General features: G+C 59.9%; 5 protein-coding genes across 5 annotated transcripts; all 5 read right to left on the reverse strand.

Annotated features, from left to right (window-relative positions):
* Positions 1-73: 73 nt before the first annotated feature.
* Positions 74-2,101, reverse strand: LSCM1_07851 (uncharacterized protein; the record flags this gene model as incomplete). The annotated part of the gene is made up of 1 exon (XM_067325206.1): positions 74-2,101. The coding sequence occupies one exon, from the start codon at positions 2,099-2,101 to the stop codon at positions 74-76; it is 2,028 nt and encodes a 675-aa protein (XP_067180419.1).
* A 973-nt stretch (positions 2,102-3,074) lies between these two features.
* LSCM1_07852 (uncharacterized protein) lies at positions 3,075-4,964 on the reverse strand (the record flags this gene model as incomplete). Its single annotated transcript, XM_067325207.1, has 1 exon — positions 3,075-4,964. One exon carries the CDS (start codon positions 4,962-4,964, stop codon positions 3,075-3,077), a length of 1,890 nt encoding a protein of 629 aa, XP_067180420.1.
* A 1,452-nt stretch (positions 4,965-6,416) lies between these two features.
* LSCM1_07853 (uncharacterized protein) lies at positions 6,417-9,779 on the reverse strand (the record flags this gene model as incomplete). Its single annotated transcript, XM_067325208.1, has 1 exon — positions 6,417-9,779. One exon carries the CDS (start codon positions 9,777-9,779, stop codon positions 6,417-6,419), a length of 3,363 nt encoding a protein of 1,120 aa, XP_067180421.1.
* Positions 9,780-12,272: 2,493 nt separating this feature from the next.
* Positions 12,273-14,507, reverse strand: LSCM1_07854 (uncharacterized protein; the record flags this gene model as incomplete). The annotated part of the gene is made up of 1 exon (XM_067325209.1): positions 12,273-14,507. The coding sequence occupies one exon, from the start codon at positions 14,505-14,507 to the stop codon at positions 12,273-12,275; it is 2,235 nt and encodes a 744-aa protein (XP_067180422.1).
* Positions 14,508-25,147: 10,640 nt separating this feature from the next.
* On the reverse strand, positions 25,148-27,505 carry LSCM1_07855 (uncharacterized protein; the record flags this gene model as incomplete). The annotated part of the gene is made up of 1 exon (XM_067325210.1): positions 25,148-27,505. The coding sequence occupies one exon, from the start codon at positions 27,503-27,505 to the stop codon at positions 25,148-25,150; it is 2,358 nt and encodes a 785-aa protein (XP_067180423.1).
* Between the last annotated feature and the right edge of the window lie 217 nt (positions 27,506-27,722).

Consider the following 27,722-nt stretch of genomic DNA (forward strand, 5'->3'; position numbering starts at 1 on the left):
CAGCTCGAACGTTCGCCGTCCATTCGCATGTGCTGCGCTTTACCCGTGGACACACGATGTGTGGGCAAAGACGTCAGTTCGTGTAGAAGACGGCCAGCTGCTTCTCGCAATACCGCGTCATGATCGCGATGCACGACGCCGCGAAGTGCCGTGCCGTGCGAGGGTAGCGGGACTCAGGAGCGTTGAAAACGGCACAGTTGGCAGCCACGTGCCAAATGCTGCGCTCCAACTCGGCCAGTGTCAGCACGCGTTTCTCACTGCTCGCGGTGCTGTCCAGGAGCGAGCGGACGCTGTTGCCGAGTGCGCCTGCCGGCGGAACTCCTCCACGCCGCAAGCCTCGATACTCAGCCTTCGTAGATGTCGTCGCCGACGCCGCCACGAAACCGCTGCCGCTGCCGACCGCGTGCGAGGCCCCGACTTTGAAGGATGTGGCCGGCGCCGACCCAGTGTCTAGCGGTGGTGTGCCGGGCCGAAGCCGAGAGGTCGCCTCGACTCTGGCAGCGCCCCCTGCGTGGTTCGTATGCGCCATCATGGCTGCACGCGCGTAGTGGCGGTGGCTCTCTGAGATGTAGCGACGCACCTCGGCGAGGCTCAGCGGGGAGTGGACGATGGTGTTGTACGGGCCTGAGCGGACGCCGGCGAACTCCATGATGGTGGCCGCGTGCACCGGGGACAGAAAGTCATCCGCCCCGTCCACGAGGAAGAACTGCTCTAGCAGCGAGGAGAAGTCCTCGAGAGGCAACGGGGTGGCGTAGCGCAGCACGTGCAGCTGCGCGCGGGCCTGCGGAGAGGGCAAGGAGCACCAGAGCGCGTACCATGGCGCATCGAGAGGGTCGGGGTCGAACAGCGGCGTTGAAGGGAACGCGACGCGGTCGCTCTTCTGCGCCAAGCCTGTCCTCCGCGACTCTCCGGGGGTAGTTGCGGTATGGTCGGCAGCTGCGCGGCTGGAGCACTGCTCCGCGCCCGGCGGTAGCGCCATCGGCTCTCCGTCGGTCGGCGCCACTGCCCTGCCCGCGCTGTCGGCTGCATGCCGCTCTACGGCGTTGGTGTCGCGCAAGGAAGGAGTTGGCGAAGAGCCTCTCGCGCAGGCCATGCGCCCATCCATAATTGCCCCACCCATCACCACCTGCGTCGCTGCGCCCGGAGGAGGGCTTGCAGGGAGAGATTGGGCGGGCGCTTGCGACATCGCCGAAGCACTGGCCCACAGCGACGGCGCCAGCGAAGACGTCTGTGCGTCAGAACGCGCAGAAGGCAATGGCGACGCGTCACTAGCGCCGGCTTTTCTTGAGTCGCCCCAAGAGGATGCTGTGCCTTGTATGGCAGTCGTAGCAGGAAAGCCTTCCGAGTGGGTCCCGGCTTTCGACAAAGAGGGAGCCGAGGAAGAGTCTGCTTGCAGCACGCCTCCCAGCCTGCTGTCGCCGGTGGTACTTCCGCTGATGGTAAACGTCGTCTGCAGCGGAGTCGCCGCCGCACACCCCTCCTCTTCTTGCGCCTCCTTGGCGTAAAAGTGTAACATTTCGGCATGCTGCCACGCGTACGCCGCGCGCATCGCCTCTCGATCACTCTTGTGCGCTGCCGTATAAATGTCCTCCGCGACGACTCGGTGAAGTGCGCGAGCGCTGTAAAGCTCTCCCGTCAACGCGTAGACGTGGGCAGCAAGCAGCGTCCAGTCCACGTGTCCCCAGCTGTCGAAGTCGCAGGTTTCCCACCGTGCCGCGGTCAACGTTGAGGCAGTGGCCGAGGTCGAAGGCGAGACGCCAGCGATGGCGGCGCGGGTGTTGCCTTTAGAATCGCTGCTACTATTGGCGCCGGCGTCTCCGCTACTCCTCCACGCGCCCTCGACAGCCACCTTCGTCTCCTTCCCAAGCAACCCATCCTCCATGGCGCGCTTGACGCCGCTCCAGGTCAACTGGCGCTGCTGCTCTTTGTGAGACTCCCGCACCAAGAGCAGCGCATACCACAGCATGCCGAGAGCATCGTTGAAGCGAACCGAGGCCCTCAGAGATCCCGCATTGCGCACACGACCGGCAACAGGAGCGGTGGCAGAACCGCCATCACAGGTGGTGGCCGTGGCGGAGCTGGAGACGGGTGGGACTGGCATCACTTCAAGGGGCAAGTGGGCGAGGCGAAGGGAGGAACGAAGAGAGAGAGAGGAAAGGGAGGAGGGCCGAAGGGGATCGCCTCCGCATGTGCAGCAGACGCTCGACACACCGGACGGACTTTCTCACTGACTTGCCGTGCGGGTCTCTTTAGCTTTTATCTTACCGTTCTCCTTGTGTGTGCACGCTTGGAGGAGGGGGGGCGGGGCAGGAGGAAAGAGGAGAAGAGACGCGCACAGACGCATACCAGTCGCAGAGGAAGGCGAGCCCATCGGCGAGAGAGAACAAAGAGGGGAAGACGCTGATGGCGCCGTATGACGAGGGGAACGAGCGACTGCCAGCAGGCCGCTCCATGTTACCACTGACAGAGGCCGGCCAGCCAAGTGCGCCGTGCCGCTTTCCGCCTGCCAACCTCTTTTCTTCGCGCATCCTGCGCCGGGAGGCGTGAGCCCGCCGCCGCCTCTATCTGATGTCGCAGCGGGGAAGTCATGCGCATGACCGATTCTCCGGGTCCTCTGCCTTAGAAATCAACACACACACACACACAGATATAGATAGATATATTTATATATTTATAGACGCACACCTGGCGTCATTGGTCTCAGTTTCAGTGAATGCCGCCGTTACGTGAGGAACGGCAGCTGCTGCTTTGCATAAGGCCCCGCAGATGCGTCGCTGAGCCTTCCCCAACCACCCACCCCTTTCCCCTTCCCTCCCCTGGCGCTCATCACCGACAAGTCCTGCGCCGTCGCCGCTTTTCCCGGGTAACCTCGTCGCGATGGCTGTGCCTACGCTGAGAGGAATCGCAGGAGGAGGAAGGGAGGGGGGAACGGCTACCGCCGTCCCACGTCAATACATTAGATCTTCACCATAACGCCAAGGCACGTACCGGGCAAGTGTATAGGCTGATGAGGTGGCAGAGGCGGAGCGAGCGGAAGTTCGTGACCAGCACCATGGAAACGGTCATCATGCGACTCAGTTGGCGCGGAACACCTCACGCCTCCGTTTCTTCTTCATAGAGAGCGGATTCTGCCCCTTCTGGCGGCGCCGCTTGCGATCTGCCGATGCTATGCCGCTCGCCTTGTTGCCAGTCGCGGGAGACGCACTCAGCTTGGATTGCTGGTGCAGATGATGAGAGACCTTTCCAGGCAACGCCACCTCAGACGCAGCGCCGAGGCACCTCATAAAGGCAACGTCGGCCCGTGAAAGCTGCGGCGCGGCTGCAACCACAGTCACCGCAGTCGCAGGTGCATGCGGAGAGGCGGGCGCGCGAGAGTAGCCCGCAACCCGTGCCGACCGGGGCTCACTGCTTCGCAGGCCGCTCCACGAGGACGGTGCGGCAGCCGCAGACGATGAGGGTTGCCCGCTCGCCGCCCTGCTGCCTTCACGTGGTCGCCTACCCTCGGTGCCTTCCTCATCATAGTGGTACGCCGTTCCGCGTTGCTCGATCCAAAGCGCATCGGGGTTCGTGGTCAAGCGCAGCAGCGGCGTCACGGCGGCGAGACGGCGTCGCACGTCATGGCTCTGCGTCGCCACAAAGAACGCGCGAGGAGAAAATGGGCGGGATGCAGTGGAGAAGGCAGCATCGGCACCGTCTCCTCCGACCTCTTGCGTCCGTGCAACCGATGCGTTCTCCGTGGTGGGGTGATGTGATTTGCCCACATTATCGCCGCTGCCAGAAGCCTTCCGATGCTTTCGGCGGCGGCGCTTGGCCGCTGCGCTCTGTGAAGAGAGCATCGAAAAGTTCCGGTCGCTGAACAACGGCATCGAGACGAGCCGCAGCGAACTCAGGTCACACGCAGAGGCGTCAAGGGCGTCTATGCCCTCACGTGGGCGGCGGCCAAGTAGGGTGTCGTTGGCAGCCATAAACTCCCCAATGGCCCTGGACTCGTTACGCATGGGTAGAGAGGTACTGGCTGCCTTCTCCGTCGGCCCGCTCGCTTGGCGGCTATCGCCTGAGACGCTGTGCCATCGATGCTGCTCCTCTAATTGAATCAGCGTGATTCGGCTTAGCAGGTGGTTGACCACCACCGCCGGCACCTCCTGGAATGTGAGCGGAAAGGCAGTAGAGGAGGGAAACGGCCCGACGTGCCGATGCGCACCACCGCCGCCGCCGCCGCTGCTGTCGTCCATGACGGTCAGCTTGCCGAATGACGCACCTAGCCACGCCTCCGTAGCGCTCCTCCCACGGCGCTGCTCCGAGTGCGGCGACGTGGCCGATGATAGCGGTGGAGTGGACGACCTCTGCCGCTTCGAATCGGCGCTGCTCCTCTTCTGCGCCCCCACCGGCGAGGCGCCGGCGGCACTCGAGGCCGCCAGGGCCGAGGCGAGCTCCCGCATGCGGTGGAGGGCCGCCATCGTCTCCGGCAAGCAGTAGCAGTGAAACGTCGAGGCCAAGGCGGCCTCGGCGGCGGTAGAAGTCCCGCTTGCAGCCGGGCCAGCGCCGCCGCTCTGAAACGCATCGAACAACAGCCCCGCGAGGAAGGCCCCAGGGGAGAGCGCCGGTACGTCGCCAAACGGCAGCCGTGCCATGCTGGACACCGTGGACGCCGTGATCCTGTCCGTCGTCGATGGCGCTGGAAGGGCTGATCGGTCGCCCGTGCGCGTGACGTCGTCTTCGATGGCTGTCGCCGCAGCCTTGCGCAGCTTGCGGCGGCGCGCCTCGCGCCACATGGCGGGCGCGTTGGCCTGCCAGTACGACAAGAGCACCGCTCGCAGGAACGAAGCGTCGCACAAGATAGCGTAGCCGCGGTCGCCACTGACCGCGGAGGACGAAGGGGCATAGGAGGCGTGGATGAGGTGCGAGGCGGATAAGATGCGCAGGCACCGCTTATTAGCGTGCGCCCGAAGCACCCTCCGCTTCATGGAGGGGAGGAAAGGGGGGAGGCGGTGGGTGTGCTGAACAGTGTCGTGCCACTTCGCAGTGCGCGCGTATGCGCAGGGCCCGTGGTTGAGTAGGTGGCAGAACGGTACGCAACAGATACGAGGAGGGAAAGTCGTGAGAAGGTAGAGAGACGTGGACGAGCGAGACGGCGCAGCAGGGACGCTATCATGGCCGGCGTCCTCGGGTGTAGCGCAGCTGCGAATGCCCTCTCTACGCACGTGAGCGTGTTGTGCGGGCAGTCATCAAGACCACACGCGCCTCAGCAACAACGATGACGGAGCAGAGGTCTTTGAAGAGCGTGCGGCCGTGAACTCGTATCCGGCAGCCGAGCGCAATGCAGAGGGGGAGGGGACACCCTTCAGACTGTCGGGTCAAGGGCTTCGTCTACTCTGCTTTCCCTACGCCACCTTCTGCATCACCGTCGAAGCTCACGTTGCGTAGATGTCAGTGCACGTGCACTCGCTGGCGTGAGATGTCCCAACGCGCCTCAGAGAAGCGGAGCCAGAGGGAGGGGGGAAGAGTGCGCCAGCAGCGGTGTCAGTTGCCCGTGGCGGAGGGGAAATGGGCAGAGGGCAGTGGGAGCGGGGGGAGGAGAAGCACGAGGAGAAGAGATGCCGACAACAACCATGCATGCAGACAGCACACGAAAAAAAAAAGCTTACAGACAAGCGCTGGTGACACAAACGAGAAGAGAAAGCTGCCTTTAAGCGTCACCCTCTCCCCCCACCTTCACCCTCTCTCGAGGTGGGGGGGGGGGGCATCGGCACACACACACACGCATAGGTGTGTGTGTGTGTGTGAGTTGGCGGGTCAGTCAGCGCCCCTCTCCCTTGGCGACGATCAAATCGGGGTACAAATAAGCAAACCTGAAGACAAAAACACACCTGAAATGGGAGGGAGAGAGGGAAGGGGGGGGGCCGAGGCAGCCCTCCCCCCTCTCCCCCTTCCCTCTCTCCCCCCTCCCCGCCAACGACGCCACACAAGCGCAGTTCACCGACGAAAAAAAAGAGTAATAGAAAAAGAGAGAGAGAGACAACGCGCGTGCGCTCTCGGGCACGCACACCAGCGAAGGAAAAAAAAAGCACAGCAGCGACCATCGGCAACCGAAGCGCACAACGTTATGGACGGTGACGGCATCATCACACGCACGTGCGCACAAAAGGAGAGAGAGGTGCCGAAGTGGGGCGTCTTTGAGTCGCGCTGTGGAAGGTGGAGAGACGACAGAAGGACGCAGCGAGGCGGTGGAGAAAGGGGGAGGGGGAAGCCTCAGAGGTTGAGACGCTCACCCGCGACCGCTCGCGCACAACCCTATTTGTCCCCACCCTCGCCCCAATCTTTGTCTGTCATGCCACCTTTCACCACGACACCCCAACAGAAATTCGCCAGATGACTACAGAGTAGTGAGCACTACTACTGTGACGCATCATGGCGTACTACTCACGACGGGCGCGCTTGTGCGAAGGTGGCGGCGATGTGCTTCCCGGCTGCCGCTCTTGAAGAGGTGTCGCTCCCTTCGCTTCGTCAGCGTCGTCATCGCTGTCATCGAAGTTCATCGCGCGGCGCACGACGGCGGAGAAGAAGGCGCGAAGTCCCTCGCCGAGCCCACTCCCACTACCGAGAGCGTACCGCTGAGGCTGATGTGTGTGGGCAGAATTGTCACCCTTCCCGCTGCTCTGTGAGTCGTCATCGACATCGAAGTCAGAGGCGTCGGCATTGCTGTCGCCACGTCCGTCTCGCGCCACGTGCAGCAGTCTGCGCGCTTCCCCCTCAGTGTGGGTCACACTCTGCCCTGATTCCGCCCCCTCCACAAGCACCTCTCCCGACTCAGAGCAGGAGGTTGAGGAGACATGCACCGTCATCTCGCACAGCGGTGCGTCTGCAGCGGCAGGATCTGAGAGATGCGCACATTTGTTCTCAGCGGTGTCGGGCAGCGCAGCATGCGAAGGATCCCCTCCGGTCGTGTCCTCGCCATCATCACGTTGACGGCGGCGGCCAGCGAGGTGACTGGCGTCGACGCCAACGCTCGGTCCACCGGTGTTAGTGTCCCCCGCCTCACTCGCGCTCGCGTTGCCGGTCGTCACGGTCGATATTGTGACGCATGAGTGAGCCTCGAACGGGATCCTCAGGTGCTCCGCCTCTGGCGTGGCCCCCACGTCGGTCAGCGCGCTAGCACCCTCGTCGAGCCCCTCCGCTGCCAACGGCCCCCGCTCGAGCACCGATGCCTCTCCGCTCGGTTGATTACCCTTTCGATGGTGCTCATCGGTGTCCAGCTCCCGCTCGAGGCAGGACATGTCGCCAGAGAAGCCTGGAGAGGTGGCGGGGAGGCGCTTGCGAGCGGCTTCCTGGTCTTGCAAGAGCTCCTCGAGCATCACAAGGAACTCCGCGGAGGCACGCGGCAGGGCGGTGGGTCGTGCCGCGCCGGACGACGCTTTCACAGGCGGCTGAGTCCCTCGATGCGCTCGATCGTCACCAACAGAGCCTGGCACCCGGCGCTGGCCACCGCCATTTCCCTCACCATCCTCGGCTTGCCATGCGTGCAGCTCGCCGTTGCTGTCGTCTCTGTCAACTGCTTCGTCACCGTTTTCCTCGGCATCCGCCCTTGCGACGTCCTGTTCCTTGTCGTGATCCTCATCATCCTCCAGCCTCTGCTTCAGTACCTCCAGCAGCTGGGTACGCAGCCGCTCGTAGGTCTGCAGGGCAGCATCCGACGGCAGCTTCACCCGCTCATGGAGCTCTTGGTCCATCTGCAACACCTCTGCAGACCACTCGTCCAGTTGCTCCACGTAGCGCAGCAGCACCGCACACCGCTCAGCAATGTCGTCCGCGGCGGGATCGTAAACGTCCATCGCGCTCTGCTCTTGGCGGAGGAGCTCCACCTCCCTGGAGCGCCGGGCACGCAGCGTGCAGAGCCGAGTGAGCATTGCGGCGAGACCCTCACGGCAGCACTCGTACAACTGCACAAGTGCGTAGCGGGTAGGCGTTGCGATGACGGAGACGGTGACCGTCGGCCCATTAGAGGGCGCCTGCGCACCACCGCTCGACCGCCTTCGCATCCGTTCGGCTGAGCCAACGGAAAGAAGGCCGTCACCGCTAGCGCCGGGCGTGCCACGCGCTGTGGTGTCCGGCGAACCTTCCGAGAACGTCGACCGGTCAGCTGATGAGGCCGCCAAGGTAGGCGGTGTGGCGGATGCGAAGACCGGTACGTGTACGCGAAGGACAAAGGACTCGCGCGGCTCGGTCGCCGCCGCTGAGCGGTCCGACTTGCTGCCATCACCGTCACGAGCGCTTCCCACCCCTTCGCTAAAGCGATTCGCATTGCTGTTGGCGGCCAGGCCAGCGCTGTCCTTCCCACCTCGCCTCACCGCTGACACCGCCCCAGTCGGCAAGAAGAGCGACGTGGTACGGCTTGCTGAGGTATTGGTGATGGGGTTGTCATCTCGCGCGTCGAGGGACGTCACACGGTCCATTTGGGTTAGGGGAGTCAACGCCTGCAACGCGGCCCACTCATGTCGCGCCATCTCGGACCGCGTCCACAACAGCTCGTCTGTCAGACGGTCGCTGATCATCGTACAACGAGAGTGCAGCCGATCGGCGAGAAGTCGGCAGGCGGCCAGACCGGCCCGCGCAACATCGCGCCCTTGCCTTGGTCGTATCTTCGATCGGGCATCTCTATGGGTGCCCACAGCAGCCCGCTCCGCACCTTCGGCGCTGCACGTATCCGCGTCGTCCACGAGCGCTTCCTCATCCTCTTCGTCCAGCCGCGCGCACAGCTCATGTAGCGCCGACAGCGGCGACTTCTCCACCACGTAGCGTCGCTGCAGCCCGCAATGTTGCTCCTCCAGCTCCGCCAGCTCCTCGTGCAACTCCGCCAAGAGAGCGATGCGGTCACGCGCTTCCTTGCAGTCCTGCAAGACACGCTGCGTTCCCCCGCCGCTGCTGCTGTTCACCGCGTCACCTGACTGCGTGTCCGCTGACGGGGCGGACGCAGTAGCGGCACTGTAAACACCAGAGGGCCGCCGGCTTCCATCTCGCGAGTCGCCTGCCAGTTCGGCCTCACGCCACAGCCGCAAAAGCTCCAGTACATGCGACTCCATTGCTGCCTGTGCGCTAAAGAAGTCTTCGTCCACTTTGACAAGAGAGTCGAGCGTGATGAGCTCCTCGCACAGCTCCTGAGTGCGCTGCGGCAGGCCCGCGAGCGGGCGCATCGGCGACCGTTCCTGTGGGCTATCGTCCATGTCCCTCTCCTCCACTGGTCTCTCCAGGCTCCAGTTTGCGCGATGCCGAGAGGCGCCGAGAGCAACACCCCCCCGCATCGGGGAGGTGACATGATCGCTTCTAGAGCACGCGGCGCGAGCACTAGCTTCGGCTGCACCGGCGGCTATTGATGCTTTCACGGGTGATGACCGTAAACACGGTGCTTTCATGCTTCCCCCCCGCAGTGGCGGTGGTGCTTTGGACGGCGCCGCTGGACAGGCGCGGTTCGCAGCGGCCTGAAGACGAGGGAGATACGCCTCGAGACCCTTCGTGTTCGCGGCGTGAGAAAGCACTGGCGCCACGGAAGACCGCGTTGCTGTGAGGGGGCGCGTCGCAGTAAGCGCCTTCCCGCGTTGCGAGGCGAGCGACGCCACGGATGACGAGGACATCGCCGACCTTTTCTGCAGAGGAGAGCTCGACGACGGAGAGATGGGGCGATGCGGCAGACGTGCGGGTATCGAGCGCTTTGTCGTCGTCGACCCCTTAGCGGTGTTGGCTGGCGCCGGTGCACTCATATTAGCGAAGCAATCGCCGTTCAGCATTCGGTCAGTAACACACGATGAGTGGTGAGGGAGCAGCCGTGTAAGTGGGGGGAAGGGCGGGGGCGTCAAGCGGTATATGTGAAAAAAAAAAGTGGAGCAGCTGCTGTCCGCGCGTGGGCAGTCGCGTAAAAGCACTTTGGGCGTGGGTGTGCGCGTGTTAAAGAGAGGAAGAGGAGGAAGGAGGACAACGTGTGTGTTTAGTGGTTATCTGCGTGCACTTGGCGCTTCTAAAAGGTTTACACACACACATATATATATATATATGTGTGGATTCGTGCGTATATGCACCTCTGTCTGGGTGGGTTGAGCTGACGGGGCAAAGCGATATGCGGCGAACGCAAGGACACAAACTGAAAAAAGACAGCCTTAGTGGCAGCCGCGATGCTCTACGCGCGCGCGGCGAATGCGCGGCTTCTCTATATTTTCTGTCAGTAGCACCAGAGGCGGTGGCGAGAGCCGTGGGAGGCTGCAGAGAGTCCGGTGTGACGGGAAGGTACAAGATGGGAGAGAGGTCCGTTGGCGGTGGCGGTGGTGGTCGGTGAGGAGGAGCGAGACGGGAAAGATGCGCAGAATCGGTGAGCAAAAATGGAAAAAACGGGCATGAAGACTGGAGAGGCTTGAGTGTGGGTCTGGGAGCACGGTTGCATCGAGGTGAGAAGCCGCGCCCGTAGACCACGCTCGGGTCCATCCGTGCGCGCGGGTGCATGTCCACAAGAGGCATCGCTCGTCGCCTATGGAGTGCGTATACGGGTGAATGACGGTTCGCGACTGCCGATTTACGGCACCGTGTGGCGGTGAGGGCAAGGCGATCGCTTCATGCCGTCAGCGGTGCCCCTTTCCTTTGAGTTTACCGCAGCCATAGAAACACACGATAATTTCTTTTTCTGCCGCGTTGTTGCTGCTCACCACTCTCCGTTAGTCCTCGTCTCGGAGGGGAGGGGGGCGTCTACACCCGAGACCCACGCGCGCTCGCGGTGTTGCATACGAACGGATGGGTAGAAGGAGGAGGAGAGACAGAGCCCCCATCCCCCACCCGCCACCCCCACAGGGTGACGTCTCCGTCTCGCTCACGCGAAGGGATGGGAGGGGACGGCGCTTTTTCTCGGGGTGTGGAAAAGAGAAAAAATGGGGGCGAATGGGAGGTGACCAGACTCCGCTGACGCATCAATCTGATCGCGTGCACGCACACGCACACACGCCACAACATGCCTGCACACGAAGCGGCTGCATCCGTTTTTTTTGTATGTGTGTGTGTTGCGGCCACCACAGCCTGGACGCACCCGCAGTGACATGTTGTAGCGAACACACACATACGCATGCACGCACACACAAAAGGCTCCCGACCGATCAACTTCAACACACGTGTCGGCGCCGACGGAGTCATGCGAAGCACCACAGAAAAGGAAAAGGCACTTTTACGTAAGGAACCGCGACGCGAAAATGGGAGGGATGGCGGTGGCACACCTTGGCAACCACGTGCACGCGCGTCTTCATCGAGCACCATGAGAGCGCGCAGGCGCCAGCGAGGTCGAAAAGGCTGGCTGGGATGTACTTAAGGTCGATGTGGAGATGGAGGTAACACGCACATGGAGACGTCCTTAGTCATGAAGGAAACCCTGCACTGGGGCGTCGGTGCTTTCTTCTCTGTAGTGCTTTGACGCAGCCGCGTGTCAGCGACTACCCCTGCGCTGATCGGCATACACACGCACACGTATGTTTGCATGCGTGTGTGTGCGTGTGTGCACCTGAAGTGCAGCCAGCGGGCGAGACGCGAGAGAGCGCATTCCTAATGGAGAGGACGGCAAACACATGGAGGTGTTGGCCTCCGTGCACTTCGGAGAAGACATATTTGGGTTAAGAGGAGGAAAGCCCCAAAAAAGGTGCGAGCCGTCAGCGCCAGCGATGTGGCCAAAAGATGGCGGTGGGGACAGCACATGAGCCGTGGCATGATGAACGGTGGGCGCTGCCGCTACCGCCCAAGGCGAGGGAGGGGGAAGGTGAGGCGGAAAGGTCGTCCTGTGGGGAGATGGAGGAGGAGGAGGGGAGCACCGATGACAAGGCGGTGAAGCTGACGCGTTTGGTCATGCGAAAAGAGAGGGCGCGTCCCATCGCGAGCATCCACGCACACGGACACACAGTGTGCCCCCCCATTCAACTCTGCCAGCAGAAGAACCCACCCACCCCGAGCGAACGAGTCCTCTCCCCCCTCTCCGCTTCCCCTCCACTGACGATACGAATTGCAGTCCAGTGCACAACACAGAAGAAAAAGAAGGGAAGACACGCAGGCACATCGATCGGGTGCATGCGCATCGAAGCTCATGTCCAAGTGGCGGCCAGCTTGCAAGCGCGACACCTGCGACGGTATCTGCGCATGGCGTAGACCCCTTTTCTTCCTGTTATCAGTCCCACTGGCGTGACATCACCGCCCCATCCCCATATGCGAGCCCGCGCGCTCCTCCCCGTGCGTTGGCGACTGCTGTACGCCGGCACCGCCTACCTCAACATCTCCTGCGCTGCCGTCAGCAATGCCGCTTCGTAAGACAGGGAACAGCTTGAGGAATCCTCAGAGAAGCGAGACCGCAACAAGCCTGGGGGCAGCAGCGCTGCCGCCCTCGCCTCGATTCCACTACCCCACCGCTGCGGCTGTGCCCACTCTGACGCTTCCACGGTCACGCTGCCCACGGTAGCTTCCCTCGCCACACATGATTCCACGGCAGCCACAGCACGCACATCGCCAGCCGCCTCCAAGCGAGCGTTCTCCATCGCACGTTCCTCCGGCAGCTCCGGCGTGCCACGCCTGCACCTCGTGAAGGCCGCTGGTGAGCGCGTCCGTTGGAGGAAGAAACCTTGCGATGGCGGAATGTTCGCAGCAGCAGCAGATTGGGCGCGGTTCATGCGATCGCCGGAGACAAGGACAGTATGGTCGGAAAGCAGCTCCTGCTTGGGCCACGGTGCCGCCAAACATCGTCGCCGCGTCGGGGCATCCTCGAGTATCCCCTCTGCTCGATTAAAGCGCTTCGCAAAGATGCGCGCCACCACCTGTCGTTGCAGCTCTTCGCGGCCGGCGGTGGTGTGCTGCGCCCACACCTCTTGTCGCCGCACGGCACGCATGGCCCTGGCACATTCGGCGACGAGGCTAGCGTGGAGGTGCAGCGGAGCTGCCGCGAGGTAGCTTTGAGCGTCGACATCACGGAAAGGCGACAGAAACCAAGCGAGGTCCTCTCTTCGCACGCTCACGGCTGGCGCCATCAGCAGCAAGTTCGCTGACCCCGTCGCCGTTGTCGCCGCCGTAAAAGGGGCCTCTGCGCTGTCCTCGTCCCAACGGCTCCGCACTTCGCTGGCGGTCGCTGAGGACGGAGCATATAGCCCGTGGGGAAGTGACTCTGACCGTTTGGGCAGCGGCTCTGCCTCGACAGCAGCGAGACACGCGCATACCGACCCGCCCGTCTTCCGTGAGAAACTGCATGTGTCTCGCACTGGGACAGAGGCGCTGCGGCGGCGCTGTGTCGCAGGCAGCGAAGGCGACGTGTGAGGCGTGGCGGTTGCCGTGGTCCTGGTGGTGACTGCAGCTGTGCCGGAGAACACGGTGACTCGACGGGTGTCTGGCAGCATTAATGGCGCTTCAGACGTTGTTGTGGCGCTACCTTTGGTGCTGTCGGCGCCGTCTTCGTTGGGGGACAAGAAGCCTTGCATGCTCGGGCCAGAGAGATACGATGCAAGACGAAGTGCTGCGGGAAGCGCAACAGGCATAGCCGGCTCTGCTGTACGCCTTGTCGACAGCAGCTCGTGGACGACCGTGTGCGGCGGTGCGCTTGCAGACCGGAGGCGGTGCACCAGCCCCTGCCCAGTCCCCTGTGCCGGGCCGTGCGCCACAACACAACGTCCTGGCGCCGACGGACGACGCGCGAAAGAGCTGCGCGCTCGTCGTGAAGACGGGATGTTCATGCTGCAGCGGCAACCGGGGCTCGTGTTCCCCTCGCTGCCCCTGCCGGGCAGGGGATCATGCGGGGAAAGAGTCGGTTCAGCGGCAGGTAGTGGTGGGAACGGAGACGCCTGTGCATGCCTGGTCGATGACTCCGTAGAGGCTAGGCTCGCCATTGAGGCGGGCACGGCCACAGCAGGCGCACGCGCGAAGATTTCGTCGGCTTCACAGACAACAGCGGCGCCTTCGTGACTCGGAGCGGAAGGGGGCGAGGTCGCAGTCCTCGACTCCGCTAAAGCCGTTAGCACGCCCTGTGGCAGACACGGCGAGGGGCGCATGCACCGATGCTGAGGCTCGACGCCCCCGCTAACAGCACCACAGGAAGGCAGCGATGCGTTGTATGCGGAGGAGTACTCGTTCGACAGACTCCGAGCTTCCGCGCCCGGAGACGGCGACAGCTTTGGCGGTAGTGCGGTGTGCACGGCCAGGAAATCCTCGCTGCTGTCGCTACCGTTTCGCTGAGATGGGTGCGGAGCGATACTCATGGTTGTGGGCCGGAGTGCCGGCTTGCGCAGTTGCCGTGGTGACAGCGTGCACGACGTGGGCTGCATGAACGACGCAGCGGTGCAGATGGGAGGAGCGACGACACGGCGGTGACCCGCACCGGCGGAGCTATGGGCTTCAGGCGCGCATGCCAGGGGAGGGGCAATGAAGGCGCTGGCGATGGGCAAGGGTCCCACCGGTGCGGCGGCAGTGGGCGTGCCTGTAAGCGGCCCTTCGGCTTCCATGGCGCATGAAGGCGACATTGTGGGCCTGCTGTCTCCCTGCGAGCCGTACGCGGTCCCCACCACGGCTGCTGAAGGGGTGCGGCATGAATGCATTCCGCCGCGAAAAGAAAAAAAAACAGTGGGAGAGAAAAATCGGCTTGCAGCGATGCGCCCACCCATTACCGCGGTGCCAACACACTTCAGCGCAGAATAGGGTAGAGACAGATAGCGCGCGGAGAAAGCGAATAAAAACAAATGTGCTGCGCCGACGCAAGGGAGGTGCGACGACGAGCTGAGGGCCTCTGATCACGTCCAATTCTGAAGGGGGCGGGGAATCTTCCTCTGATATACCTGTGGTTGTAAAACGCGTGAGGCAGCGTGCACAACGCGGCTCGCTCGGCACCCCTCCCCTCTCTTCTCCTCCGTTGGCCAGCAGTGGTGTATAAGCCCACGCTGACGGAAAAAAAGCACACGAGAACGCGAGCACGTAGCCGAAGCAGCGGTCGTAACGATAGAAGCGGCACCGAATGGTGAATGACGAGCAGAGTCAACGGAAGTTTTTCCCCTCTTTTTTTGTTTTCCCCCTTTCTTTGTTTTCTTCTCTTCAGAATGCGCTGCGCGAACGAAAACGCGCAGGAAACAAAAAAAAAGAAAAAAGAAACGCAGAGGAGGAGAGGGGGAGGCGCGGGTGGGACGGAAAAGGGGAAGGAGGGTAGCGATGCGAGCGGGCGGCAAATATCGCAGAAAAGTACAGAGACGTGCGGGCGTCCAGAGAGGAAACGAAATGAGGAGGTGATTTACGCTGCGGCTGTGCGACGTCACAGCGGCACACGGGCAAGGCCGAGAACCCGCACCCACACCCAACAACAATAAAAAAATGAGGAGGAGGCGGAGAGCAAATGGGAGAGGGGGGAGAGGGGCGGTAATGGGAGAGGCCACCGAACACACAGCGTGTATAGAAAGACAGAGGTGTGAGGAATAGGCTGGGTAGTGGGGGAAAGGGGGAAGGGGGGAGGACAATGCTAACCGAGACGAAGTGGAACAAGAAAAGGAAAGGAGAGCGGCGGACGCGAGACGGCGAGTAAGGGGAGGGGAGGGGTTCAGCTTTAATGAGAATGTTCACGTCACGTCGAGAGGGTTGCCGATGGAAGCAAAGGATAAAAGGGAAAACCTCCGCAGGAAATGGGGAGGGATGGAGGACGGCGGGCACCGGCCCCGTGCACAGCCCACGCGCACACACGACGGGGGCTGGCGAACTGAATAGGAGTCGATGCGGAGGTGCAGCAGCAAGAAAAAAGAGACCAAACAGGGCCGTCGTGGGTATACCACAGATAGGAACGCAAGGCGCGCTGGCTACAGCACCTATTCTGTGGCCACCCGGGAGTGTTCGCGTCGCGCGCTGTGTAAAGGTATAGGCGCGTGCGTTGGAGGAGAGGCAGGAGGGGGGACGTATGTCTAGGGTAGTGCGTGAAAGAGGAGCAGGAGCAGGACACAGACGAAAGAATATATGAGAGGCGGTCTCAACCGACGAATAGCAGCTCACTGCACAGAGATTGAGAAGGGGGGAAGCGGGTGGTGGCAAAGGGGAGGGGCGGCGGACAGAGATGAGTGAGGAGGAGTCGGTCACGGCAGCAGTAATACGCAGCACGCGAGTCAAGGAAAGCAGCGGAAACCGTGTTTGAAAAACAAATACACGTGTGTGTGTGTGGTGTATGTGCAGGGCCCTCGCCCGCCAACACGCGAAGCGAAGAAAACGCAGAGGCTAATCAACGATCGATATCACCGCCCGAGGGGAAGGGGGAGAGAGAGAGAAAATGCCGCCGGCACAAGAGAGATGTGCGAGTCGCCGCGGCGAAGGCGACGAAAAGAAACGAAAAAGGTGGTGTGAAAATGAGGGTGAAACAACGACATAAAAGGGAAAACAGTCAGCACTCAAAAAAAAAGAGCCGAAACAGAAAAGAGATAAAGGGAAGGGGTGGGAGGGAGGGGCGCCGGCGCAGGCGAGGCCGAGAGCGTCAAAGAGGCACGCGCTGGTCCGCCGACAAGAGGGAGACGGGAAGAAAAGCGCGCGCACACACACACAAAGAGAGAGACAAAGGGAGAGACAGAGGATACGCACGCGCGAGTAGAGCAGGAAAGACGCAGACTCGTCCGAGAAAAGATCGCTGAAGCGGCGAAGAAGAGCGACGTCGCGCACGAAAACGAAAAAAGGGGAAGCGAAGGGACAACAGAGACTAGGACAATAAAGCAGAAAAGAATAACCCGGAGAAATGTACGACGCTCAGAAGCGCTGACGGAGCACGCAGGCCCAAACATGCACACAAAGACAGAGAGAGAGAAACAGACAGACAGACAGAGATGGGAAAGGGAAGCAGCGCCGGGGGCAGGACGGTCGATCATGAGTGAAAGCTCCCTCGCTGCTATATTTTTTTGCTTGAGCACTCTCGTTCTCTTCTTTGCTGTTGTCGCTGCCGTTGGCGATCGTGTGGACAGAGCGGATGGCCGCTTACGCAGAGAAACAAGGAAAGGATTGAGATATCGCCGCACACGCGCAGGTGAGCGTCGACTTCCAAGCGCGTGCGGCTTCTCGAACAGCAGTTTCAAAAAAAAACACAGGAGCGACAGGTAGAGACAATCAAGAAGGGGGGCGCGGTGCAGATGGCGGAAGCGCGCGCACGCCTGTTGCTTTGGTGAGTGGAAGCAGTAACGGTACCTTATGGATGACTCTGTGCTGAGTGTGTGGGTGTGCGTACCCAACCCTCGCCGGGTAAGAGCGGTTACTTGGCAGGCACGCCAGCCGATAGCCCTCGACTCTGCTTAAGTTCCCTGGCGCTACGATGTCCCTCTTGCGCCTTCACGCTCAAACCTCTTCTTTGCCTAAAGAGAAACACTGCCCGCGCGTAAGCTGCATCGGGTTTAAATGCAGAGTGCACAGCGCGGTGCTGCCCAACGCGGGCAGCGCTCCCTCTCCCTCTCGCTCCCTCTCTTGTGGTCGTTGGTGAGGCAGCAGTTCCTAAACTGGGGCCCCTTCGGTTGCTGCGGCAGATACGAATGTGTGTCGCCGAAAACGATCCCCCTCTTCACTTGCCCGATATTGGCGCGCTGATTTCGCCTTGTGTGTGTCGTGCGTGCGTGGGGGGGGGGGGGGGGCAAGTAGGAGCACCATCGAGGTGCACCGCCGCATGCGCAGAGGACGACAAGGCGAGGCGATGGAGTGGGGATGCAGAGAAAGAGAGATGATTGGAGTCGCTCCCTTGCCACTGGATACCCGTTCGCTTCACGTCCGCTGCATGGACACCAAAAGACGACAGCGCAGCTCTACATGGCCTCCTTCGCTGGGGTCGAAAGAGGGGGGCGTGTGCGTGTGCGTGTGCGTGTGCGTGTGTGAATGTGCAAGAGAGAGCTGAACAGTGTGGCGCACATGCCTGTAGTGAGGCTGCACTTTAGTTTTCTTTTTTCCCGCAGTGGCTCTGAAACGCACGCCACAGATGCTTCTTCTTTTTTTGTTGTTCATCTGCGAGTGTAACGCTCACGAGGTTTGTGAACGCCCCCGCCGTTTTGCTTGCCTTGTCGCCCATTCACGTAGCGAATACCAGTGCATGTGTGTCGGGCGTGTGTGCTTGGCTGTGCTCACGACGCGAGGTGGCGTTGCGCTCATGCTCACCACCCCCATCCCTCCCCTCTCTCTCTTCGCTCCTCCTCTGACAGAGAAGGCAGTGATCCGAAAGCCCTGAGCACAGACGCGAGTACGCCATGCGCCACAAGGGGGAAGGGAGGGGGCACAGAGAGCGACGGTGGTGGCAACCCCCTCTCCCCCCTCCACTCCCTCTCCTGCACCTGCGCCACGGCAAGGACTTCCACATGTGCACGCGAGCGCACCCAAAGCACCATGAGCTAAACGCTTCAAGCACAGAGAGAGAGCACACAGGGAGGAAGAAATTATATATACATACACACACATATATATCAAAGGCAGCAGAGCATACGTTCGCAGCCGCAGCAGCAGCAGTGCTTTTTTTTTGCGTTCCCTCCCGCGCTCGCTCGCTCTCTCTAATTTACTTGCCCGTATGCGTGTGTGCATGCCACACATGACATGACGAAGAGAGAAAAAAAGAAAAAAGAACGCTGAACTGCGAAAAGAGAGAGAGAACATGGAAAGGAATGAAGGGATAAAGGGAAGGGGGGAAGGGGTGTGGAAGAGCATGCAAAAAAAAAAAGGAAAGACGAAGGCGTGAGCACGTGAGCTCATCGAGAGAGGAGGGGGGAGGGAGAAAAGAAGAGCGGAAGGGAAAATGGACGGCGTGCGCGTGGGTATCTGTGTGTATTCCAAGTGACACCACACAGCCGGCAGCAACGAAGAGAGAGAAAGAGAGACGTAACAGGGAAAAAAGAGGAGAAGAGCACACATGAACTAAAAGCGCACATCACTCCAGAGAAAGGGAGAGGGGGGAAAGAGGGGGGAAGAGCCGGTGAAAGCAGAGGAGGAGGATGAGAGAGGGGGGAAGGAGGAGAAGCACTCGTGTGTGTACCATTGGTCACGATGAGGTCAAACATAAGAGAGAGCGCGGTAGAAGATGGAAAAAAAAAGCGGGGGTGCACACGTACACGTGTGTACGCATACGTTCACTGATCGATTGCACAACACGGATGGCGCTTGCGCCTTGGAATCCTTTTTTTCTTCGCTCGGATCATTACACAGGGTGCATGGCGTACCTATTCCTCTGCGATAGTGTACGTGCGTACGTACGTGTAAGAGAGGTCCGTCGTGTGAATGAACATGAGAGGAAGACAGAGACAGAGACAGAGACAGAGAGAGAGGAAGAGGAGGGGGCGAAAAGGGGGAAGGACGGAACGTTTGCTTCGAGTTCTTCCACGCAGCCGCCAGACGCGAGCACTTAATACTAAACATTACGAAAAAAAAAGGAAACGGACAAAAATGGGGAAGGCGGTGCAGAAGAGGAGAGGAGAGGGGGGAAAAAAAGGTAACACGTGAGCGAAACAGAGCGATTTTTTTCGTTTTTTCCCTCTTCACTTCGCGTTCACCGAAAAAAAAAGAGAAAATGTGTTCGCTTTTCCGTTCGCTCTCGCGCTGTTGTCGCCGCCTCTGAAATATATATAAATTTATACATATTTCATGCTCCTCTGCATTCACAGAGAAGTCGCCACATTGCAGGGGAGAGGCAGGGGAGGGATGAGGTGAGGCGGAGGATGGCGGCTGTGCGGAAAACAAATTAAAAAAGGGGAGAGGGGAAGGGGAGGGGGGTTGGCGCGGGACGGTATATATCCTGCCTCATCCATATTATAGAGCCCACGGCGTCACCGCGCATCGCCCGCCTGTCGCATCCCGAGACGAGGACAAAGAGCGGGCGTCACCATCACATGCCCTTGTGGGTGTGAAGAAAAGGGAGGGGATGAAGGTGTAGCACCAATGAGGTACATTACGGTAGCGTGATGAGTGATGAACACAGGCACATGAGCACGCGTTCCTCTGACTGCTTCCGTGGCATCGATACTCCTCCTCTGCACAAGAAGGGTACCAAGATACGCATACACATACGTAAGCACACGCTTACGCGCACGGCTGAGGAGATGGGAAAAAGGGCCCGTCGAAGAATATGAAATGTCACCAAAAAGCGCATGAGAGAGAGAGCGCGCGCGCAGTCCACACGCAAAGCAAGATGAGTGTGCGATTGCACAGGAGTGCGGGGGAGGGGGAGGGGAGGAAGGGCGTGAAGGAAATGTGCCAAGGGGGCCGAGGCGAGAATGGAAGCCAAAATGGGCGCGGAGAAGAAAGCGGGGGAGCGAACAGAGGCAAGCGCTGGCTGTGCTGGTGTGCGTGCGCGCTTGCTGATGCTCTCGCTTACCCCATGCGCTCCTCATCGGCCGCCCCTTTGCTCGCTTGGTTGAGATATACTTTCTTCAGTTTTGACGAAAAATGCGGCAGCAAACAAACGCACGCAGACACACACACACAAGTGCACACTCGCGGACAGAGAGGTAGAGGGAGAGAGAGAGGAAAGGGAAAGGGGCGAGTGGAAAATGCGCACCTTCGTGTTTGTGGGCAAGTGTGCTCATCTACCATCATCCCCCTCCCTCGATGCCTCTCTCTTGCCCTTGAAGGTACATCCAGTAGCCAAGGGCACATACGCCAGCAGGAAAGCTAATGTCGGGAAAGAAAAGGGTGTGTTGACGTTAGCGATGGAAGGGAGGGAGGGAGGGGGGGCAGGCGTGGGGTGCCGTAAAGGCATCGGTCAAGCACCAAAGCACACTCGGCGATGACGCAGCTAAAAGTCACGCATAGTTAAAGAAAAGGAGAGAGGGAGGGAGAGGGGCGCATGGCGGAAGCGCACGGCTTTCACGCAAAGCTATCACATGCGTACAAGCACACATGCATGCAGAGAAGCGCACACACGTACGAGGCATTCTCCCTCTGCTTCTCACACCTTCGCCGCCACCGGCACTGCCGCTCCCGCCGCCTCTCTCTTTTTCGCAGGGCTTCTTTTCTGTGTTTCGCCTCGCCTTGACGTGTCTGTGTGTTGACGCACGTGTGTATATGAGCGCCTTTTCTATTGATCACTGTTTTCTCTTCGCGAGGCGTGTCCGCTTGTCGCGCTGCGTTGCTCGTGGACCCTTACAGCTACGTGCTTCGAGGTAACGATGCGATGGCATTGCCATGAGCCGCGGGCGCCGAAAAGAAGGCGATCGGGAGAGGGAGAGGGAGGGGGCGGGCACGGATGCGCTGCGAGGAAGGAAAAAAAAGAAAAGCACGTGAGGTGGGAGCTCTTTCTCTGTGAAGTGAGCTATGCCCGTGTGTGTGTGTGCGTTTGGTTTTCCCTCCCCTTCCCCCTCCCCTCCCCCCTTCGACTTCCATTTTCAGCGGATGGGTGAGGGCGAGAGGGGATCCGCTGACGCAAAGTGTAAAGCGGCGCTGTTATCGGGTGAGAAGCACGCCGCTCACGGGAAGAGAGGGTGCCCACCGCTCGGGATGCCTTCTGTGGAAGGGATGGGGCGCATGAGGAGGGTTCACATACAACAAAAAATCGTCATCGATTTTTCGAAAGAAAGTATTGCGTGTTCGTGTAGCAGTGCCCATTTTTTTTTTTCTCATGCGGGTGTGTGTGCGTGTGTGTGGATGTCGTCATATGTATGAGTCTCTGTAGTGAGCACAGACACACACACACGCACCTACTACAGAAAAACCTTGGTCGCTCTATTCATTGCATCATATGACTCGCTCCTCTTTCTCTCACGTGTACAGCTGTGAGTGCGCAGGTGATGCAGAGAAGAAGTGCGTTGTCAAGTCGGTGGAAAGAGGGGAGAGAAAAGCGGTGTAGACGCCTCATGCACCGCTCAGCCGCAACTCGCACGATAAAAATACGCCACACACACACTGGCACAGAAACACACACTTAAAGCAAAAAGAAAAAGAGGGAAGCGAAGAGGTCATGCAGTCGGCGAGTCGTGCAAACTTACGCTGAGGCACACACATACACACACACACAGCCCACTCCATGCGACAACAAAAAAAAGGGTGGAAGCGCTTCAGGCATACGCTACACAACAAACTATGACGAATTGGCAGAGAGGTCATAGAAAAGAAAAACGAAAGGGAAAGGGAAAAATTGGAACCGACCGCATACACAGATGGAGACAGGCAGACAGACAGATGGGGGGAGGGGGGAAGGTGGAGAGACGGAAGAAATGAAGCGACGGAAACACAACAGCCGCTTTGGGCCCGACCTGAAGAACGCGGAGAAGACGAGACGAAGGGGGAAAGAAAAAAACGAAGCCGAGCGGGTGCACAGAGGACGCCAAGCAAAATGAGACATGCCGGCAGCGTATTGGGCTCCGTCACCAACGCAGCCGTACGATTCAGCGAATCAGCTCCGTCCGCCTTCATTATGGGCACGTCCGCCCGCCCGCCCGCCCCCTCCTCTCCGCACACTGGCTTGGGGGGATGTGTGCACAACGGATCACAAGACAGGCAGATGACATCCAGGTGGAGAATACCCAACACACTTACGGTACAGAAACGAAAACGGGGAAGGGGGGAAGAGTACTCAAATGGGAAGCCACGAGAGCAAAGTTGATCGTGTCGTGCCCACCACAGCGACCAGAAGACACACACACACACACACAGCGAGAGAGAGAGACAGGCGGACGAAAAATTATAATGGCAACGATAGGGATAGGGATAGAAAAGTGAATCACACAAAGTGAAAGGGAAAAAAATGGCGAAGGCAACGGTGGAGGAAAAGAAGTGAAGTGAGAAAGAGGGGGGAGGGCAGACAGCGCAGGCAAAGGTGCACATATCAATACGCGAAGATGTAAAAAAAAAAATTGCGAGACACCCAGAAGAATATCCGTACGCGTGCGCGACCCCCTCTCCTCCCTGGTGGAAAGCATGGCGCTGCAGAGTAGTCATTAATTAAGCTGTTATGTGTCCGCTTGTATGCATGCGTGTTGATGTACGTTTCACCCTTGGAAAGGAGCGAGTAAGAGAGGAAGAGGAAGAGAGGGGAAAGGCCCACATGGAGACACCCCTCTCAACGACAGCCGGAGGAAACGCAACGAGAACGAAAAGGGGTAAAGAAAAAAAACCCAAAAGTGCCGAAAAGGCGCCGAAGTCGGAGTCGACAAAACATGTCGGGGACTCTGTTCGGGCACGAACACACATCGAACGCAAAAAAAAATGAGAAGCGTTGGGGCGAGAGGAGGAGGCGCCGGCGTGCCGGCCAAATAGGCCCGGAGATGCCGGGCACGTGGAAGGGAGGAAACACACAAGAGGTGTGATACGGAAAGAAGAAAAGGGAAAAAATAGGTGAAAAGCGTGCGCATGGGCATGTAGTGCGTTCTTACCTCTTACTATGATTATACATATATATATATATACATATAGGTGTGTGCATGTGACTGTGCAACACAGAATAGAACAGAAAGGTCGGCGGCAAGAGTGTGAGCAGAGCGTTCCAATGACAAAGGAGGAAGAGTGAAGGGAAAGAAGAGGAGGTCGAGAAGAATGGGAGTGGGAGGGGGGGAAGGGATCTGCATATGTATGCGATCTTTACTTTCAGAAACGAGACGAGCAAAAACAAAAAAAAAGATGTGTGTTTGAGAGAGTGACAGACAGACAGAGACTGAAGAAAAAATAAAAAAAATGTGCATTGAAACAGAAACAGAAACGACAGGCAAACAGAAGAAGCTATGGCACTGCAGAGCACACAACTTCGCAGCCTCCGAGCGGAAAAAAAAAGAATCGAAAAAAGGGGGACAATAGAAAACGAACATTTTTCTATTGTGTAAGTGTCGGTTGAAGAGCAATACGCCCGACGAAAAACATAAAGAAAAAGAGGGGAGGGCGAGCGAAACAAACATGCAAAAGGGAAGAGGAAAAAAAAATTACACACGGACGCAAAAAAAAAAGAAAAAATGGGAACGAAAATGAGGGTTGAAGGAGGGCGGATGGGCGCCGCACAAGTGAATAGAACGAAAAGGAGGCGGAGGAGGAGAGAAAGAGAGAGAAAGGGCCACGCCGTGTTTCAAGAAAAACAAGCAGTGCGCATCACCTTCCGTGTGATCCACCCCCTCCTCCGCTGCTGTAGAAGCATTAACTTCCACTCCTACATGTATGCGGTGTGTCGAGAGAGAGCGAGAGCGATGCGCTGCGTCGCTCCACCCCTCTCCCTCCTCCTCCCCCTTTCTCACTTCGTTTTTTCTTTCGTTGCTGTGAGGAGGGTTTCGGCCTTGAGTTCTTTTATGTTTGTTTATTTTCATTTTTTCGACCGTTGCCGGGTGCCTCTCGGAGAGCGAGCGAGTCCGTCCGCAGCAGTGAGGCAGCAGCAGAGGTGAGAGGAGCAGTCGACTCGGTGAGAGAGAGGATCTGGGGCACGGAGCCACGCCCACGACAAGGAAAGAGAGGGCATCCGCACGAACAGAAGACACAACCGTTGCCACTGTCGAACAAAATGGGGAGTAAGAAAGAAAAAATACACACACGCCACAGCAAAACAATTTCCTTCCTCGAAAGCGCCCCTTCTATGAAATGATGAACAACCATAAAGGAAAGAGAAAGCGAAAAGGTGCTGCTGTATGCCTGCCAAGTGCGACTCCGTCAGCTCCAGCGCGCAATAATACAAAAAAAAAGAGGCACAGAGGCGTTGACGGAGGGGGAGGAGGGGAGGTGAGACGCAGGTGTCTGCATAGCCATAAACGAAAGCATAGCGAGGACGACGATGTATGTGTGCGTGCGCGAATGTGCTTCGTTCCCAGTGGTACGCACTCGAGAAAGAGAGAAGGGGGGAGGGTGGCGGCTAGAGATCGGTGGCGCGTGCTCGTTCGATTCGCTTCTTTTCATTTTTTTCTTGCTGTCATGGAGGTGTGGCTTCTTTCATCGCCCCCACCCCTCCTTCAGGTCTTCGCTGCTTTTCGTGTGCTGCTCGGCAGCCAGGCTACTGCTGCTTCGCGCTAATGACCGCGTGGGTCGAGAACAGACAGTAAAAAAAAATGTTTGCTACAGTGTCAGGTCACATCAACTACAGCTGCCACCTTTTCCGTTCTCCCCCTGCCATAAGCGGCGCCACGGGGGCCATGCACCACTGGCGCTCGACATCTGTCTACCGTCATTCTCGCGGAGTGCGCTGCAACTAACGATCGGCGAGCGTAACAGCTGGTAAAAATCTTCAAGGCCCGTTGCTCATCTGTTCCAATGCCCACATCACAGCGGTGGTGAAGACATCGTCCTCCTTCTCGGAGCGAAGGACAGCCGACACGGGGGAGAAGGGAAAGGTCGAGGCAAGACGCGGAGAAGGCGGGGCATGCACGCCAGTAGTGCTGGGAGTGGAATCAAAAGTGAAGGCAGCAAGTGGCCGCGCCACACCACCGTCGCCGTCATCATCCAGTCTGCTCTCCGTATCTCCTGCAGCTACGCTAGCGGCCGTTACGAGATTCGCCGACTTGCAGGCCAGAGGAGAGCTGAAGTCGCGAGCTGGCCATACGCCGTCGTCGCCGCGTTGCTCGACGGCGCGCTCAAAGTGAGCGTAGCACCGCGCGAGACGCCACAAATCACGCGAGGGCGGCACGGTGCTTTCCCTTGCCGCGTCAGTCGGAGGTGACTCATCCCGGGTGAAGTGCCCGGCGCACGTCGGCCCAACAGACGTGCTGTCACCAAGAGGCGGCGGCGGCGGCGCCGGGTGCAGCATCAAAGGCACAGGCGGCATAGTCGAGCCTATGTTAAGCGACGGTGGCACTGCACAGTGCTGTCCAAACGTGGAGGACGAGCAGATGTCGGGGAAGGGGCGTGGGGCGAGATCGCGCTCTGTGCAACATAACATCGTCGTCACTTTGGTCGACAGCGATAGTGGCGCGTACGCCCGGTACGAGCGAGGAGGCGACATGTAGAGGGCAGGGGACGTGAACGCGAAAGGGCGGCGCCGACGGCTGGCAGGTTTCTCCGGCCCTGTCGACTCGCTCGCCGACACCGTTGGCGGTGCCTGGACGGAGCGTTGCTCTGTCCGTGCGGAAGCGCACGGGCACAGCGTGAGCAGCGCGGGCCATGAGCAGGCGACCGCCCCGCACAACGCCTTCGAAATCGAGACGCACACAGCTGAGCTGTCGCACAGCCACAGAGGCACTGCCAACAGGCGTACCGGCCACCGTCGGTGTCGCGTGTGCCTGTTCGTGGATGAGGTACGCAGCGTCGGCTCTTCGTCCGCGGTTCTCGGCTGTCGGTCGGCTTCCCCCCTCGCACGCACTGCGATGGTCTTCCTGTCGCCCATGTCGCTGTCGTATGCGCCGGTTACGTCTTTTCCCACCCGACCAGAGACCTCCTCTATGATGGGCGGAGGCATAGTGGGTGGGTGCGGCTCCATCGCCTCCCGCCGCTCCGCATCGGTCGCATCGTCTGTTGTGCGAAATGTGGAAGAGGGCGAGGTCGCGCTGAGCGGGCTTCGCCGCACGATCAAAGATGCAAGCAGCTTGGCCGCAGCTTTGACAGTCGTTATACTGGTAGCAGCAGTGCTCTTCACCTCGTCCACTACCCCTTCCTGCGATTCGCAGACGTGGACGCTAACGGTCGACGAGTTGGTGCTGGAGGCAGTGGCAACGCTCTCGCCCGGGAGGAGAACGCTCTTGCAGCCCAGCACGTAGGTAACCTCTGGAGCATCTCCGTTCTCACCCACGGGCGGCGAGGGCAAGAAGCTAAAGGAGCTTGGAGAGGTCACATCGCCCACTCTTTGAGTCGCCGTACGCGAGCTCGCCGGCGGCGCCGCTTCTTTCCTCGAAGTTGATGTCCACCTCGCTACCCACGCGGGCAGCAGCGAGCGCCTTTTTTCGGCAGGAAATCTCCGCTTAGCCTCTGCAGCGGCCGCTTTCGCCGCGGCTGTGGTGATGACTTTGCCCACCGCAGTCACCGCAGCTGCCGACGCACAGGCCTCAACGCTCGGCACGCAGTCTGCAGTGTCTCTGCGTGACGACGACGGTGAGGACGAGGGCTGACGCCGCCCCTGCGTGCCGTCGGCTGCCTTGCCGCTTCCGATACCGTTGCCCGCCGGCGTACGAAGGCGACACTCGTGTTGCACATCAAACGCGGAGCGCGACCTACGCATAGGCCTCCCGCGCGTCAGGCGCACACCCTCCACGCGCGGGCTGACGCGTGCCGCACCCTTTGCACTCGCACCAGCAGCGTCCCCAGAGAGAGACGTGCGGGGGTCGTTGCGGGACGGAACGTTTTGGTCGATCTCCGTCAAGAAGAGCGGGTCAAGTAAGCCGTGTGCGCACGGCTGTCGCTGCTGCTGCTGCTGCTGGTGGGAATGTGGATGCGACGGCACAAACTCGACTTGAGTTGCACCCCCAATCGCCTTTGCTGCCGTCAGCGCCGCGGACGGGCGCGGGAGCGACATCTTAGCCGCATCGGTCGGCGTCCTTGCTGCGTCCGTCATGACGGACGCAGCACGGCCACCAGCGGCATCGAATCGGTGGGCGGTCGAGGGCACTGGAGAGGGTGGTGTGGTGGCACAGAACGGACTCTCACAGGTGGCCATTGCTTCTTTCGCCTCTCTCTCTTTGGCGCACAGAAGGGGCAAATAGGGAGAGGAGGAGGGCGGCGAAACAGCTCGCGGGAGCACCCGAAAACAGGCCTGACAGCACCCTCTCTTGGGGCAGCTTTGTTTGCCGCCGCGTGCGAGTGAGAGTGTGGGCGTGTGTGCGTGTGCCTCCAGAGAAAGAGAGAGGAAGAAGGGGGAGGAGTGTAAAGCCACA

Source organism: Leishmania martiniquensis, chromosome 12, assembly GCF_017916325.1.
Source record: "Leishmania martiniquensis isolate LSCM1 chromosome 12, whole genome shotgun sequence".
NCBI lineage: Eukaryota > Euglenozoa > Kinetoplastea > Trypanosomatida > Trypanosomatidae > Leishmania > Leishmania martiniquensis.